Below are 15,994 nucleotides of genomic sequence, written 5' to 3'. Positions count from 1 at the left end.
TTTTCCGAGAAAGCGAAGCAAGTATCGAAACTAAATAACTTTCGTATATAATTAAAGATGGAGATCGCTCTTACATCAATAGAAGTATTAGATTTCGCAAGACTGGCTCTACAAACTAAGAGTGAAAAGATTCCAATGAAGAACCTGCGAAATAGTGGGAAATGGTAGGAGAATAGCGAGAAGAAGCGAGAAATAATGAAGATTTAGTGGGAGATTGGTCAGAAATGAAGCACTTCCAGGAGTAGTGGCAGAAATAGTGGTACCACAGTGGGACACCCCTGGGCAATGCCTGAGCAGTGCCGGAAATTTAATGGAAATTCCAAGGAAGTACAAGACTGACCAATGCGCTAAATGTATCTGAAAGATATTCCCTCGCTAGTTCTCGCGATCTACCTATATTTCTTAGTTACTACACCTGGTAGTCTCACTAGACTATTATCAGTATCGCACTGGCTCCCCGGCCCAAATGTCGCACTTGCCACCACTCGATACTTAACACAACATCCGGATTGCCATCGTAGCTGTTCCACATCCGGGCCCAAACTTTCCTCCTGTCACGTTGAGTAGTCCCCGCCCACATCCATAGCGCTCCGTCCAACTCCCACTCCTTACAAGTACTTCTCCCACTATCCTCCATACCAATGTCGCACTCGTGTCGCGTGCACCACTGGACAAAAGTCGCCACTCAATAGTTAACATCCATCCACAACTCCATCCACACATCAGTCACACACACCATGGAAGAGCCAGTTGTGTTTGACACCCCCGTGTCCGCACTCAAGAGGGACGACAATGACGTATATTTGAAGTTGAAAAAATTGGAGAAGGAGCTCGAGCTCTTGCAGTTACAAGAAGAATACATCAAAGACGAACACCGCCACTTGAAGAGAGAGTTGGTCAGAGCCCAGGAAGAGGTCAAGCGGATCCAGTCGGTTCCGTTGGTGATCGGACAGTTCTTGGAGCCAATCGATGAGAATACTGGTATTGTCTCGTCCACCACCGGGTCCAACTACGTGGTTAGAATCTTAAGCACACTTGATAGAGAACTCTTGAAGCCATCGTCTTCGGTGGCTTTGCACCGCCACTCCAATGCATTGGTGGATATCTTGCCCCCAGAAGCTGACTCCTCCATCTCCATTGTGGGCGACGACCAGAAGCCAGACGTCACCTATGCGGACGTCGGTGGTTTGGACATGCAGAAACAGGAGATCAGAGAGGCTGTCGAGTTGCCATTGACCCAGGGAGATTTGTACTCCCAGATCGGAATCGATCCCCCCAGAGGTGTGTTGTTGTACGGCCCTCCTGGTACCGGTAAGACCATGTTGGTCAAGGCCGTGGCAAACTCGTCCACAGCTTCATTCATAAAAATCAACGGGTCTGAATTCGTGCAGAAGTACTTGGGTGAAGGTCCAAGAATGGTGCGTGATGTATTCAGATTGGCCAGAGAAAACTCTCCTGCCATCATCTTCATAGATGAAATTGATGCCATTGCCACTAAGAGATTCGATGCGCAAACCGGTGCCGATAGAGAAGTCCAGAGAATCTTATTGGAATTGTTGAACCAGATGGATGGTTTCGACCAGACCTCCACCGTCAAGGTCATCATGGCCACCAATAGAGCCGACACCTTGGATCCAGCGTTGTTGAGACCCGGTAGATTGGACAGAAAGATCGAATTCCCCAACTTGAAGGACAGAAGAGAAAGAAGGTTGATTTTCTCCACCATTGCCTCCAAGATGGCCTTGGCTCCTGAGGCCGATTTGGACTCCTTAATCATGAGAAACGACCCATTGTCCGGTGCAGTGATAGCTGCGATCATGCAAGAAGCTGGTTTGAGAGCTGTCAGAAAGAATAGGTACATGATTTTACAGAGTGACTTGGAAGAAGCATACACTTCTCAAGTCAAAACCGGTACTGAACATGATAAGTTTGATTTCTATAAGTAGTCAATTTATCATCAATGCATAAATCTATGTACAATCAAAGGAGCTCGTAAACTCCTAGTCCGGGAGTCAACGATTGCCAGTCTGAGAAGTCCAAATGGTCCATATCCAAATGGGTGTCGTAAGAATAGGTTTGGTTGTACGACTGCTGGTTGAAGTTGAGATTGAATGAAGCAACAGGTGTAATGAGATAAACCTTTTTCCCAGACGTTGATAACTGGCCCAACAACTTCTTTACCTCTTCCACGGGCGACCCCATAGTATCAAATACATAATTCGACTTGGAAACATCCATGGTGTAGTTCAACCCGGAAACGATTTGTAAGGACGATCTGTCGTCACCCAAGATCCATGTTGGAGGAGTGTAAGTTCTCCACCATACCTGAATGGTGTTTTGGAGGCCAGACTTGTACTGAGTGTGGAAGTGATCCAAAACAGGAACAACACCTCCCTGGTGATAGACACCCATGATCACTGCCATTACGGTATTGAAAGCGTACCAGAGGTAGATCAAGCCTGACACGAGGGATGACCTGGGGGTTGAGCCTTTCGTTTGATTACTTTCATCTGGTTTGTCCTTTTGGGCCTTCTGGTCTTTTTGGACAATCTTTTCACCCAATTGTTTGTCCTTTTCGTCCTTCTCGTCCTTCTGGTCCTTCTGCCCTCCCATGCTGGTGATGTCGAAACAGCAGCACACGAGTGGGAGAATAGGCACCAAGAATCGCAATTCCTGGTGGGGAACCAACGAAAGAATCACTAGGCCACTGGCTCCTGACAAAAATGGTAATGTCTTCCAGTACTTGTTTCTGAGCCTCCAGGCCACAAACAAGAGCCCAGGACCCACGATCTGAGGGAGGTTCACTAGGAGATGGTTGTAGAGCGGGTGGATGCCGTGGTGGGCCAAGTTGGAATAATTGGAGTTGTAGACAAGATTATTCCATGGAGCAACGACAAAGTCGTAGCTCCAGGGATCATTACCAAAGGCCACAGTATCGAAGAGAATACACCCTGCTGTCAGCAACACAAAGCCCAGGCCAACGTACAACACGGCTTTTTTGTGGGCCCAGAGGTACTGCAACACAAACCAGGCTGGAATCACCAAAAACGCTGGGAAAGTCACTCTGTTGAAAGTACCCAACGATACCACCACACCCAACCAGAACAACGGCTGTGACTGGTCGACCTGCTGGAGCTGGACGTCGTCCAGTTCCGAGATGTAGCGCAAATTGTCAATGATCATTACACTGACCAAAAGTGCCCACGTCTCGATACTGTTAGAGAAGAGATGCGACTGGTACACCAACGTCACGTAGGACGTCAGCGTGAAGAAGACTGCCTTGATGCGTTCCGGCTTGGTAGGCAACACTGCGTAGAGCACTTTGTCGGTGATGATCCAGCCAATGATCATATTCTGGAGACGAAGCACGTACCAAATCTGCATGGGAGACAAGTCGATTCCCGTGAATTTGACAAAGTAGAGCACAGGACCATATAGGAGGTACAACGGGGCCAAACTGCGCGCAGCAGATTGCCCAAACTCCCAGGGGACAGCCGAGGAGTACCCCAAAATGCGGCCAGAAAGCACCTCGAGCGACTGGAAGTGTTCATCTGGGTGGATGTAGGAGTTGGAGAGGGCGAACACGAAGCGGAGCCCGATCGAGAGGAAGTAGACGAGCCTCCAGTTGACGGAAAGAGCCATGGTGGGCGCGTGCTTACGAAAATTACGCAAGTTAGGTTGAATTAAGTTGTTAAACTAGTAGCTGGATTTGGTGATAGTCGTGCACGGGCCAATAGTGGGACAATCGGAGGACATCATGATGATGCTAGTGGAAACTCGTCTAATAGACTAGTATAGACGTTCTTGGTTAGAGAAAACGTGATTCGAAAATTATGAAAGTAAGCATCAATTCGTTTGATAAGGATATTGGTGGATTTGGTAATGGCCCAGTAGATCAATTGACGTGAAGAGGTCAACCTCTTGGGTAAGAGGTGGGACTGTAGCCAGCAATAAAACCTCCTAGTAGTTCGTAGAAATGATATTCCAGAGTGCTAATAACTGCTTTCTCACAAACTTGTGGAGCTCGATGTGAGACTTGTTTGCGGGCAACGATATTTCATCTTTCCAGCTGGCAGGAAATTCCTAGAGAGCTTCTAAGAACTCAACAGCAACGCTATTGAAGTTGATATCCCCATTATATCCCCAGTATTCCCAAAAACATCCTTACTACCATACTCTGAAGCTTGACAAGAATCAAATAAAAGAACTAAGTACTATAAATAAAACTTAATACAACTGCTAACGGTTGAAAATAACTCAACTTGAGTGCTTTGTGACTTATTAGACTGGAAATTGCTTCTCTGAGAATTGATGTGAATTGGGGTGCTCAAGTGTGGTTATTCACTTAACCCAACAGGCCTCGGAGGTAAATACTCCGGCATTGTACCATCCGTAATTCCTGTGTAATTATCTGCCAGGACAACCCAAATACCACTAGTTATAAATAACTAAATGATCTTCTGGAGGATTCGGCGTGAGTATTCTTTAATAATGCTCTTCTAATGTTAGTACACCTATTGTGCAACTTGGTGGAAATCTAATAAATTAATTACAATCACTTCCGATTAGCAAAAATAATGGCCTTACTCCGGTAGTAATACTTATTTCCTTGAGCACGATTCAGATAAATCTAGCCCAAATCTAGCATTGGAAAATAAGTCGACAATTCGGGATATAACCCGGCCAAGCATGGGGACACTACCCTTGTCTGACAGTAAATTGCACCCAATTATTCAAGTATTTGGTTGCTAGCTGTGTATTTAATCCATTTACAAACAAATAAACACCAAGCTTTGCAATCTAGAGCCAAACTGGGCCTACGTTAGCCAGCATCAAGATTTTATTGACTTGTTGCAAATATGCTCGGGTAAGCCCCAAATCATCACAATAAACCCGAGCCATTCTCGCCCGGAACTTTCAGGAGCAGAAATTCCTGACAGGTGTCACCACGTGACCGTTTGGTGATGAACCCCCGGAACTGCGTCGGAGTTCACGAAGTACCACCAGGTAGGATCCACCTAGTGTTCCCCAATTTGCTCCAATTAGCTCCCAGGCTTTCCCTCTCCCAGACCCCAGTCGCTCCCCTCCTTCCCGCCAGTTTCCACCCCTTTTCCAGGCAAAACTCTCCCAGTCCATTTCCTCCTCAAAAACGTACACGTGACAGATCTCGGACTCGGGCACCCAAAACTCCGCTCCGTCCTGGCCTCTGATTGGCCACGGCGCTCGGTCCTCTACTGGCCAACCTGGTCCTCCTCCTCCACTACAACTTCCCAGCACTGATCCTGCCACTCCACCACTCCCATGCCTCCCCCACTCTCTCCGAATCCTCCCCTTTCTCTCCCGTTTCTCCCCCAAATCCCCCATTTCTCCCTCAACTCTCCCGCCGGGTTCCGTCGGATTCATAAATTTCGCGAACCAAATTAAAATTTTGTTCATCCCTACTCTTCTTCCCACCAAGATGCTTAGACAATTCGCCAGATCCACAATTGCTCCAAGATTCACCAGAACTTACGTTCCTGGTCAGTTCACTGGTAAGAAAAACCCCAATGGCAAGTACACCGTCACCTTGATCGAAGGTGATGGTATTGGTACCGAGATCTCCCAGGCAGTCAAGGACATCTACGCTGCCGCCAAGGTGCCTATCGAGTGGGAACCAGTCGACGTGACTCCATTGTTGATCGACGGAAAGACCACTTTGCCTCAAGCCGCCGTGGACTCCGTCAACAAGAACTTGGTTGCGTTGAAGGGCCCATTGGCCACCCCAGTCGGTAAGGGACACACCTCAATGAACTTGACCTTGAGAAGAACCTTCAACTTGTTCGCCAACGTGCGTCCATGTAAGTCCATCGTCGGTTACGACACCCCCTACGAGAACGTCGACACCGTGTTGATCAGAGAAAACACCGAAGGTGAGTACTCGGGTATCGAGCACACCATCGTGCCAGGCGTGGTCCAATCCATCAAGTTGATCACCAAGACCGCCAGTGAAAAGGTCATCAGATACGCTTTCGAATACGCCAAGTCCATCAACAAGCCCCACGTGGTTGTGGTCCACAAGGCCTCCATCATGAAGTTGTCCGACGGTTTGTTCGTCGAGACCGCCAAGGAGGTCGCCAAGGAGTACCCTGACGTTCCTTTGGACTTCGAATTGTTGGACAACACCTCCTTGAAGTTGACTGCTGACCCAGCCGACTACAAGGACGTTGTCATGGTCATGCCTAACTTGTACGGTGACATCATGTCCGACTTGTCCTCTGGTTTGATTGGTGGTTTGGGTTTGACTCCATCCGGTAACATGGGTAACAAGGTCTCCATCTTCGAGGCTGTCCACGGTTCTGCCCCAGACATTGCTGGTAAGGGCTTGGCCAACCCAACTGCCTTGTTGTTGTCATCTTGTATGATGTTGAGACACATGTCCTTGAACGCTGACGCCGACAAGATCGAAAACGCCGTGTTGAAGACCATTGCCTCCGGTCCAGAAAACAGAACCGGTGACTTGAAGGGTACCGCCACCACTACCCGTTTCACCGAACAAGTTATTGCCAACTTGTAAGCGGATGGTATACACAAATAAACATTGCCTGTAATAGATGAGCTGTAGACAATGAGTGGAGTATCTAGTCTGTTGTACAGACTACTAGTTATGATTAAATCGAGCGAATATATTTTAAGCCAGACTACAGCAGTGAACCAATTAATCAAGTATTACAACTAAAATAGTTCTGAATCGGATTAATTAAAGTGCATAAACAACTCTGGCAATAATTGCTCTTAACCGGTTTAATTCAATTAAATCCACTACTATACTTGGATGTCTAAATTAGTTAATTCAATTTCAAGCAAACACGTATTGCCCTTCTTGAATCGGTCCTAGTTGGATAATTAATCGATTAAAATAGAAGTAGCTCTTTATTTCCTGTATTGGTCTTAATTAAACAATTTAAATCAAATCTGGGATCCAAATCAACTAGGAATTCTTGTTCTTGAATGTCGGAATTATTCAATATGAAATCAACCAAATTATTGTTCTAATTGAAATCACTAATATCGATCCTTCTCCCAAATTATTATCATACAACCTGATCTGTGCGCAATTACAACCTCTCATGAAAGTTTAAGGTCTATTATTGTATTATTTCGTTTTAATACAATGCCCTATTACTGGCCTGATCTACTCCAAGTATTGGGGACCCCAATCAGCTCTTACATCTCGATTCTCATGCACTTTTACTGCTTCTATTATTTTTGAATCAGGTTATTACCTTCATGAAATTATCGTTACATATCTACAAACCAGAGATGAGTGGATCGACGTATCGATGTAGTTATTGGAGATGGTTATGCAATGTTCGTATGCGACTATTTGGCATCTGTCACTTTTAATGCCTCCAACCCAGCCACGGCGCCAGAAACGTCGTCCTTCTCCTCGCCTGCGTCCGTGGCCTTTTCCTGCTTGTTCTTCAACGTTTCCAAGGCAATGTTGGTTCCTTCCACAATGGCTACGTGCTCCACCTTGTGCACCTTTTCTTCGTACTGTTCCAAGGAGTCTTCCTTGAGCAACTCGATTTCTTTGACCAAAATTGGTGTGCCACGGTCCACCTCAGCAATCACGTTGTGGATCATCACTCCTCCCTTGGAGATCTCGCCGTCCTGGCCTGCTTTCCACGCACGGTCGATAGCATGGGTACCATCAAATGCACCTGGCAAGGCAGGATGGAGGTTGATGATGGTGATGTTGGCCTCTGCTAACGGAGTCAATACCGTAGGCGACAAGATCAACATCCATCCCGCACAAACGATCAAGTCTGGCTGGCGATAACCCTTCTGGGGCACCTTGTTGGGGTGTCCATATATGATCAAGTTGGCCAAGTCGCGATTGAACTTCTCACGACGGCTCTGGCGCTCCTCCTTCTGGTCCTTGGTGGTGCCAACGTAGTACAGCTTCAAGGTGTGGACTTTGGTGGGGATATCTGCCTCAGCAGCTCTTTTCAACCCATAGGCACTTTCGCTGGAGGAAATGACCTGGGTGATGGTTCCAGCCAAGTTGTGGGCCTTTTCGGCGTCGATGAGGGCCTGGAGGTTGGTTCCAGACCCGGAGATCAATACCGTGATTGTGGGACTCATGGTGGTGGAAGAAAGTGATTAATTGGATTGATGGGTTGACTCGGGATATCGCATCACGTGATGCGCGGACCTGACGCTGGAGTGGAGTTGGAATGGTGAGGAGATAAAGAGGAGAGCGGCACTGGGAGAAGAACATGAACCGTGCCTGAAGGCGTACGCTGCTGCGTGCCGCACCGCACACGGCGGCGGGCGCTACCACCGTGCCCTAAACGGACCACGCCATGCCCATGTCATGACAACCTCGGAGTTTGGTGTCACGTGGTATCCGGTCACGTGACGCTTATCTGTCACCTCTTCTCCCCAGCACCGTCGGCCTCCTGTCTGTCCGCCGCCCCAGCGCACACCAATCGGCACCGCTGCCACCACTCCCTACCGCTCCTCCATGACACCGTTCCCTGCCACCATTCTGCCCCCACTCCTCCCTTCCTCCTCCCCTTCCTCCTCTCCTTCCACCCCATCTCCGCGCCGGGTAACCGTGTACATCTCAGTCCGCGCACTCCCCCTCCACTACTGCAGTACGGGCCCGTCCCTGCCCATCGCAATTTTTTCACCTGGCCTCCCCTCGTGCAGCCCTCCGTTTAAAACCTTTTTCATTCCCTCTTTTTCTTCCAACCTCTTTTTTCTGTAAAGTTCTTTCTTTAGGGTATAGTTTAAAGCCAATAACTAATACAAGATGGGTATGTACAGACCAGACGTGGAGAATGAGCCCCGCATCGGATTGATTGGTCGTCAGTGGAGGAATGGTGGTGCCAGAGGCCAGAGAAAAATTTTCATGGGTGGAAGATCAGCGAGGTGAGAATCCTTGCTCAAAAAATGGGTACAAGATAGCCATGAAACAGCCACTAGATGCCACTGGAAGACAACCAAATGACAATCAGATGACAGCCCGACAGTATACTAACCTTCAGTCGCTTTTACTATTGAACAAATCCGTGACTTGATGGACAAGGTTACCAATGTGCGTAACATGTCCGTCATTGCTCACGTCGATCACGGTAAGTCTACTTTGACCGACTCCTTGGTCCAAAGAGCCGGTATCATTTCCGCTGCCAAGGCCGGTGAAGCCAGATTCACCGATACCAGAAAGGATGAACAAGAAAGAGGTATTACCATCAAGTCTACCGCTATCTCCTTGTACGCCTCCATGGGTGACGACGATGTCAAGGAAATCCAACAAAAGACCGTTGGTAACTCTTTCTTGATTAACTTGATCGACTCCCCAGGTCACGTTGATTTCTCCTCTGAAGTCACCGCTGCTTTGCGTGTTACCGATGGTGCTTTGGTCGTTGTTGACTGTGTTGAAGGTGTCTGTGTCCAAACCGAAACCGTCTTGAGACAATCCTTGGGTGAAAGAATCAAGCCAGTTGTTATTATCAACAAGGTCGACAGAGCTTTGTTGGAATTGCAAGTCACCAAGGAAGATTTGTACCAATCTTTCTCCAGAACTGTTGAATCCGTCAACGTCATCATCTCCACCTACCAAGATGCTGCCATTGGTGAGGCTCAAGTCTACCCAGAAAAGGGTACCGTTGCTTTCGGTTCCGGTTTGCACGGTTGGGCTTTCACTGTTAGACAATTCGCCACCAGATACTCCAAGAAGTTCGGTGTCGACAGACTCAAGATGATGGAAAGATTGTGGGGTGACTCTTACTTCAACCCAAAGACCAAGAAGTGGACTAACAAGGAAAAGGACGCTGATGGTAAGCAATTGGAAAGAGCTTTCAACATGTTCGTCTTGGACCCAATCTTCAGATTGTTCTCTTCTATCATGAACTTCAAGAAGGAAGAAATCCCAACCTTGTTGGAAAAGTTGGAAATCAACTTGAAGGCTGAAGAAAAGGAATTGGAAGGAAAGGCTTTGTTGAAGGTCGTTATGAGAAAGTTCTTGCCAGCTGCCGATGCTTTGTTGGAAATGATTGTCATCCACTTGCCATCCCCAGTTACTGCCCAAGCTTACAGAGCTGAAACTTTGTACGAAGGTCCATCTGACGATGCTTCTTGTGTCGCCATCAAGAACTGTGACCCTAAGGCTGACTTGATGTTGTACGTCTCCAAGATGGTCCCAACCTCTGATAAGGGTAGATTCTACGCTTTCGGTCGTGTTTTCGCCGGTACCGTTAAGTCTGGTCAAAAGGTCAGAATTCAAGGTCCAAACTACCAAGTCGGTAAGAAGGAAGACTTGTTCGTCAAGACCGTCCAAAGAACCGTTTTGATGATGGGAAGATTCGTCGAAGCCATTGATGACTGTCCAGCTGGTAACATTGTTGGTTTGGTCGGTGTCGATCAATTCTTGTTGAAGTCCGGTACCATTACCACCAACGAAGCCTCCCACAACATGAAGGTCATGAAGTTCTCTGTCTCCCCAGTTGTGCAAGTCGCTGTTGAAGTTAAGAACGCCAACGATTTGCCAAAGTTGGTTGAAGGTTTGAAGAGATTGTCCAAGTCTGACCCATGTGTTTTGACTTCTATGTCCGAATCTGGTGAACACATTGTTGCTGCCACCGGTGAATTGCACTTGGAAATTTGTTTGTCCGATTTACAAAACGACCACGCTGGTGTTCCATTGAGAATCTCCCCACCAGTTGTCTCTTACAGAGAAACCGTTGAAGGTGAATCCTCCATGGTCGCTTTGTCCAAGTCTCCAAACAAGCATAACAGAATCTACGTTAAGGCTCAACCTCTTTCCGAAGAAGTTTCCCTTGACATTGAAGCTGGTGTTATTAACCCAAGAGATGATTTCAAGGCCAGAGCTAGAATCTTGGCTGACAAGCACGAATGGGATGTCACTGATGCCAGAAAGATCTGGTGTTTCGGTCCAGATGGTAACGGTCCTAACTTGGTTGTTGACCAAACCAAGGCCGTCCAATACTTGAACGAAATCAAGGATTCCGTTGTTGCTGCTTTCCAATGGGCTACCAAGGAAGGTCCTATCTTCGGTGAAAACCTTAGATCCGTCAGAGTTAACATCTTGGATGTTACCTTGCACGCTGATGCTATCCACAGAGGTGGTGGTCAAATCATCCCAACCATGAGAAGAGCTACTTACGCTTCCATGTTGTTGGCTGAACCAGCTATCCAAGAACCAATCTTCTTGGTTGAAATCCAATGTCCAGAAAACGCCATTGGTGGTATCTACTCTGTCTTGAACAAGAAGAGAGGTCAAGTTATCTCTGAAGAACAAAGACCAGGTACTCCATTGTTCACTGTCAAGGCTTACTTGCCAGTTAACGAATCCTTCGGTTTCACCACTGACTTGAGACAATCCACTGGTGGTCAAGCTTTCCCACAATTGATCTTCGACCATTGGGCCGTTTTGGGTGGTGACGTTACCAACCCTGAATCTAAGCCTGGTGCCATTGTTAAGGCTAAGAGAGAAAGACAAGGTTTGAAGCCTGAAGTTCCAGGTTACGAAGAATACTATGATAAATTGTAAGCCTGTTGACTAAAAACGTGGAAATTCCACTGGATATTCTGGGATTCTGGATTCTGTTTATAGTATAGTCATTGTTAATCTTGTTTTCTAAATATAAGCGATTATATAATAAATTGTAGGTCTACGTTGGAGGATTTAATGCTCACGAAGCTCGGTGCAAGGCTCACTAGAATCTAGGAAAATCAAACATACAAGATTTGTCGTCCAATATTGGATCATTAGATGGCTGGCATCTGCTAACACAAACTTGGATAATTCGTCATCCACTAGCAGCATTAACAGAAATAAAACGGGAGTAAACGATTCCGTCTGTTCAATTGAATTTGCAGAAACTAGAGAAGTCATCAGTAGTGTCTAGTAAATCTTGCAGAGAACTTCTGTAATATTAGTACAATTCATCCATGGCATCATTGTTATTGATTCAAAGAGTCTTCAAAGTATAGAAAAGCTGCCAAAGTGTACTTGGATGGTGGAACTTGGTTCCCTTGAATAGAGGCTTCCACTCAAATTCAACTGTTCACCTGTTTCAGAAACAAAATCTGAATACTCGTATTTTCAATATCCTTGTAAACCAAAATTTAGTGGAGAGAACAATTGAAAACACCATTGAAACACTTCTCTCAGCTCAGTAGATCAGTATAGCTCGTTTCTCGAGCAGAGGGTGTTGGAACGGTCGACTGCTACAGTATCCTCCGACGTAGTTGAAGAGTTTACAGGGCCCCATACAACGTACCATTTAATCCTACACGATACGAAATCAGTGATTATTTGAGAGTTTAAAACCATGCCTGGAAGCATTTTATCAATCCGGATAGGGCCCTCGACAATTAGAAAGGGATTCTTTCAAAGTGTATAGAAGCCACTCAGCAATTAGTAACGATTGTCTCCATTATTAGTAATCACCCAAGCGAACAACTTAACAGTTCGCCTGTCTGGAATAAATAGCAATTCCCTTTTACTCAAGGATCCCAATGCTTTTCCTCTCCGGGATGATTGCCAGCATTATAGCACAGCCATCTCTCAATATCTCAACAGCTCATCTGTCTGGAAATATTACCAGCATTGTAACTCAATTGCTAAAATACTGTATACAACTGACGTGGCCATCTGATACTGTACGTCGCGTTGACGTCCGCTACTGCCTGCAAACTCAGACGACTGTTCACCTAGTCTATATTTAGCAATTCCATCCCTGCCATCGGAGAAAATGACAGAAATGTATGGAATCGGGTTCTGCGAAATGGACTCCAAGGGCTACCAGCCACTAAACAAACGGTCAGAAAGCAGTTAAACGAGCATTGTAGGAAGGGCCCGAGTTGTGGTATGGAGCCCACCGAATTGTGGTGTGGATGTGAGTATTCTCCCGTTCACACCACGAAGACAGAACTCCACGCCCATTTGGGCGACCCTGCCATGGGCTGTTTACGGTAGTTTCCCGAACGGGCCATTGGTGAAGCTCGCAGGGCTTAGTGGTGTTTGTGGAGCCACGCACCTCATTAACCTACCGGGTCAGCCGTGCTCGCTAAACGAGCGTACCGAAGGGAGAAGCCAAGAGTGGCGCCAAGGCTGGGCGTGTTTCCCCAGTGATGGTGGTGGTGGCAGTGGTGGTGGTGGTGGTGGGGTCTAGGAACGAGCAGGCAGTTGCTGCCCCTCCCAGTGGTGGATGTCACGGAACCGTGCAGGGATGTTTCCGAGGCATCCGCAGCATGAGCTCATCTCGCGGTGCGAGCTCGTGGCCGTGGTGCGACTTGGCGGAGACGCTAGGCTAGGCGCTGCCATGGAATGCTACCACCACGCACCGCTACCACCACGCACCGCTACCACCACCACCACGAACACACAGTAAACACCAACACACGCTACACTTCAGCAACACACCACTACAACGCTGTGTCAACACACCAGTAAGAGCACACCAGTACAAATACCACCTCCTCCTCCTCCTCCTCCTCTACCTCCTCTGCCACCCCACCATTCCCTAAGCCCCCTCCCCCAGCCCTCCCCAGCCGCTTGCTGCTCGTTCCGGCTCCATCGGCTGCACATTATTAAGCCTGACAAACGTTTATAACATCACCGCACCCTCCGTTCTGACGCCTCCAGTCTTGTTTCTTCCTCGTGCTGCCACCGTTGCATCCCCCCACTACTGTCTCCACTACTGTTCGTGTTGCCGTTCGTGTTGCCGTCCAAATCGCCACTAGTCTGCCGCTAGTCTACCACCAGCTTCTGCCATCGTAGCGCAGTCTCAGGGCGTTTAAAACATAATCGCCACAAGAACTTCACTAAAACTACTACCATGAGTCTCACCAAGCACCAGGTGCTCCAGGCGCTCGTGGACCATCTCGACGTTCCACGGCCCTCGCTGGCACTACTGGCACTAGTCTCCATAGCAGTCTCCGCTGGGTTGATCTGGCGCTACCACGCGTTCAAGCACCTCCACTCCCCCGACATCAACTTCCTCGTGGCCATTCTCCTAGCACTTAACGTCTGGAACCTCATATTGGCGGTGGCTGCGCCTGCCATCTTCGACTTGTCGTACGTCCTTCGCTACGCGGACGCTCACCAGTCGTACTCCTTGGTCAGCACTGCCAACAGCGTGCTCAACCACTTGTACATATACAAGGACCTCCGTCTCATCGCCATCATATTGGTGTCCACCCTGCTCATTAACATCCTCGCCATCGGCGGCTTGCGCTGCATCGAGTACATCTCGTTCATCGCCATCGACACCAGGCCCGAGCCTCCCAAAAGACACAAGAAAAGCGTCAGTTTCGACGAGAACCTCGTTACCTTCAACTACAAGGAGGAAATGACCCTCGACACCGAGGTTCCGGCTCCCTCGACTTCCAGGCTCTCGTGGACGTCTCCACTCATCGACTCGCTCACAAACAGAGGTGCTAGACGGTACATGGGATTGCTCGTGCTTAACCTCGTGCTTGCGCTCATGTTCCTCCCCAAAACCATCCAGCTCAACTCCTCGGCTGTCTTGCTCGAGCTTGGACCCGACACCCAGCTCAAGGCCGACCACATCTACTTCTCACTCTTGGTGACGTTTGTCATCATCACCTTCGCCAGGTTGTTCCGAATCTTCAACAACAGCGTGTGCAGCCGTGTCCCGTGCTTCCCCAAGGTGGTCAGCATCATCTCCAGGTTTGTCTGGTTCTACATTTGCGCCATCGTCAACTTCTCACTCACGACTATGGTGTTGTGCTCCGATGTGTTCATCAATTGCTTAGACGCCATTATCAATGACCTTGGCATCATCGTTGCCCCATCCACGCCCATGGAAGCATCTCCATCCAGCTACCCCATCCAGTTCATAACCTCCATTCTCATCGAGTACCTCTCGCATTCCAGCTTGGCACCCCCAGAGACTGCCTACACCACCTGCTCACAGGCTGCGTGCGATCAGACCAACATGTTGGTGTCGTTGGCCAATTCATATAACAACATGAACGTCATCATCATCAACTGCTGGATCCTCCTCAATATGCTTTGCTTCAGTTTGCTTCCGGTATTGATGTGGCTCATCATTGATATCAAGCTCTGCAGCTTGTTAAGGAAGTCCTCACTGTTAGTTTAACGAAATGTCTATGCCCTTAGACAGTAACGATCTCATTATTTATTAATCAATAGTCATCATTATCACGCGTAGGTAATCATCAAGTAATTGGAAGTTCCAAGGAACAGCGGTATTATTCGGTTGTGGAGTGAGATACAGGGATCCTTGAATAGGAATGCTTCATTACGTTTATCATTATAATCTTTAAGAATGTTGAGTTTATCAATCGTTATCATTATTCACCCAAGTTAGTACTGAAAATCCTTGTTTCCAGCAAAGGCCATCATCATTCACTTGTGGGAATTATCAAGTAGTGGACCAAACAGTGGGCATCATTATTGGCTCGTCGGCGGGGTGTAGAACCTATTGATAAGAAGACCTTGCCTGCCCTTATTAATGGAGAACGATAGTCAGCATTATTCCCCCTGGTATATGGAGAGATGCGAGTTCCAACGAATAGGCACCTAAATTATCATTCAGGGCATCGTCAAATGACTTCCTGCAAAAAGACATCACTACCTGAAAGTACCATCAAAATTGAAATTCAGTTCGAATTAATTGGGTAAGAGTTAATTCTACAGCCAATTCCATCAAAAAAGATCAAAACTCCAGAAAAGTGGCAAACAACCTGAAAAATAGCATGCCAGAATATTCTCTGTAACTCATCAAAATCACCAAACATTTCCAGATAATCGATCCATCCAGTAATGGGGGTCACACAGTAGCAATACACTACCTCGTTGTCATCTTTTCGACCCCAGATTCTTGGATTGCTTCGCCGAAACGGTCTAATGCGCCACCAGATCGATCTGCACCAAGCCACCTAGTTTCGGAAATAAGCCGAAGTCCAACCTGGCACCTCAGCTACTACTCTAGGA

General features: G+C 47.5%; 7 protein-coding genes across 7 annotated transcripts; 4 read left to right on the top strand and 3 right to left on the bottom strand.

Annotated features, from left to right (window-relative positions):
- Positions 1-737: 737 nt before the first annotated feature.
- PR26 (proteasome regulatory particle base subunit) lies at positions 738-1,946 on the top strand (the record flags this gene model as incomplete). The annotated part of the gene is made up of 1 exon (XM_020210830.1): positions 738-1,946. The coding sequence occupies one exon, from the start codon at positions 738-740 to the stop codon at positions 1,944-1,946; it is 1,209 nt and encodes a 402-aa protein (XP_020064064.1).
- A 34-nt stretch (positions 1,947-1,980) lies between these two features.
- On the bottom strand, positions 1,981-3,642 carry SMP3 (glycosylphosphatidylinositol-alpha 1,2 mannosyltransferase; the record flags this gene model as incomplete). The annotated part of the gene is made up of 2 exons (XM_020209934.1): positions 1,981-2,489; positions 2,631-3,642. 2 exons carry the CDS (start codon positions 3,640-3,642, stop codon positions 1,981-1,983), a joined length of 1,521 nt encoding a protein of 506 aa, XP_020064063.1.
- Positions 3,643-5,458: 1,816 nt separating this feature from the next.
- On the top strand, positions 5,459-6,553 carry IDH2 (isocitrate dehydrogenase (NAD(+)); the record flags this gene model as incomplete). Its single annotated transcript, XM_020209876.1, has 1 exon — positions 5,459-6,553. The coding sequence occupies one exon, from the start codon at positions 5,459-5,461 to the stop codon at positions 6,551-6,553; it is 1,095 nt and encodes a 364-aa protein (XP_020064062.1).
- Positions 6,554-7,217: 664 nt separating this feature from the next.
- On the bottom strand, positions 7,218-8,124 carry ADE8 (phosphoribosylglycinamide formyltransferase; the record flags this gene model as incomplete). Its single annotated transcript, XM_020211646.1, has 2 exons — positions 7,218-7,236; positions 7,466-8,124. 2 exons carry the CDS (start codon positions 8,122-8,124, stop codon positions 7,218-7,220), a joined length of 678 nt encoding a protein of 225 aa, XP_020064061.1.
- A 940-nt stretch (positions 8,125-9,064) lies between these two features.
- EFT2 (elongation factor 2) lies at positions 9,065-11,557 on the top strand (the record flags this gene model as incomplete). Its single annotated transcript, XM_020211645.1, has 1 exon — positions 9,065-11,557. One exon carries the CDS (start codon positions 9,065-9,067, stop codon positions 11,555-11,557), a length of 2,493 nt encoding a protein of 830 aa, XP_020064060.1.
- A 290-nt stretch (positions 11,558-11,847) lies between these two features.
- Positions 11,848-12,527, bottom strand: CANTADRAFT_26048 (uncharacterized protein). The gene has a single exon (XM_020207630.1). It carries the CDS (start codon positions 12,353-12,355, stop codon positions 12,191-12,193), a length of 165 nt encoding a protein of 54 aa, XP_020064059.1. The 5' UTR covers positions 12,356-12,527; the 3' UTR covers positions 11,848-12,190.
- Positions 12,528-13,850: 1,323 nt separating this feature from the next.
- On the top strand, positions 13,851-15,137 carry CANTADRAFT_21720 (uncharacterized protein; the record flags this gene model as incomplete). The annotated part of the gene is made up of 1 exon (XM_020206729.1): positions 13,851-15,137. One exon carries the CDS (start codon positions 13,851-13,853, stop codon positions 15,135-15,137), a length of 1,287 nt encoding a protein of 428 aa, XP_020064058.1.
- Between the last annotated feature and the right edge of the window lie 857 nt (positions 15,138-15,994).

The sequence above is a fragment of the Suhomyces tanzawaensis genome (genome assembly GCF_001661415.1).
Source record: "Suhomyces tanzawaensis NRRL Y-17324 unplaced genomic scaffold CANTAscaffold_4, whole genome shotgun sequence".
Classification (NCBI taxonomy): Eukaryota; Fungi; Ascomycota; class Pichiomycetes; order Serinales; family Debaryomycetaceae; genus Suhomyces; species Suhomyces tanzawaensis.
The sequence above is the reverse complement of the archived record's forward strand: the minus strand, read 5'-3'. Positions and strand labels throughout refer to the sequence as shown.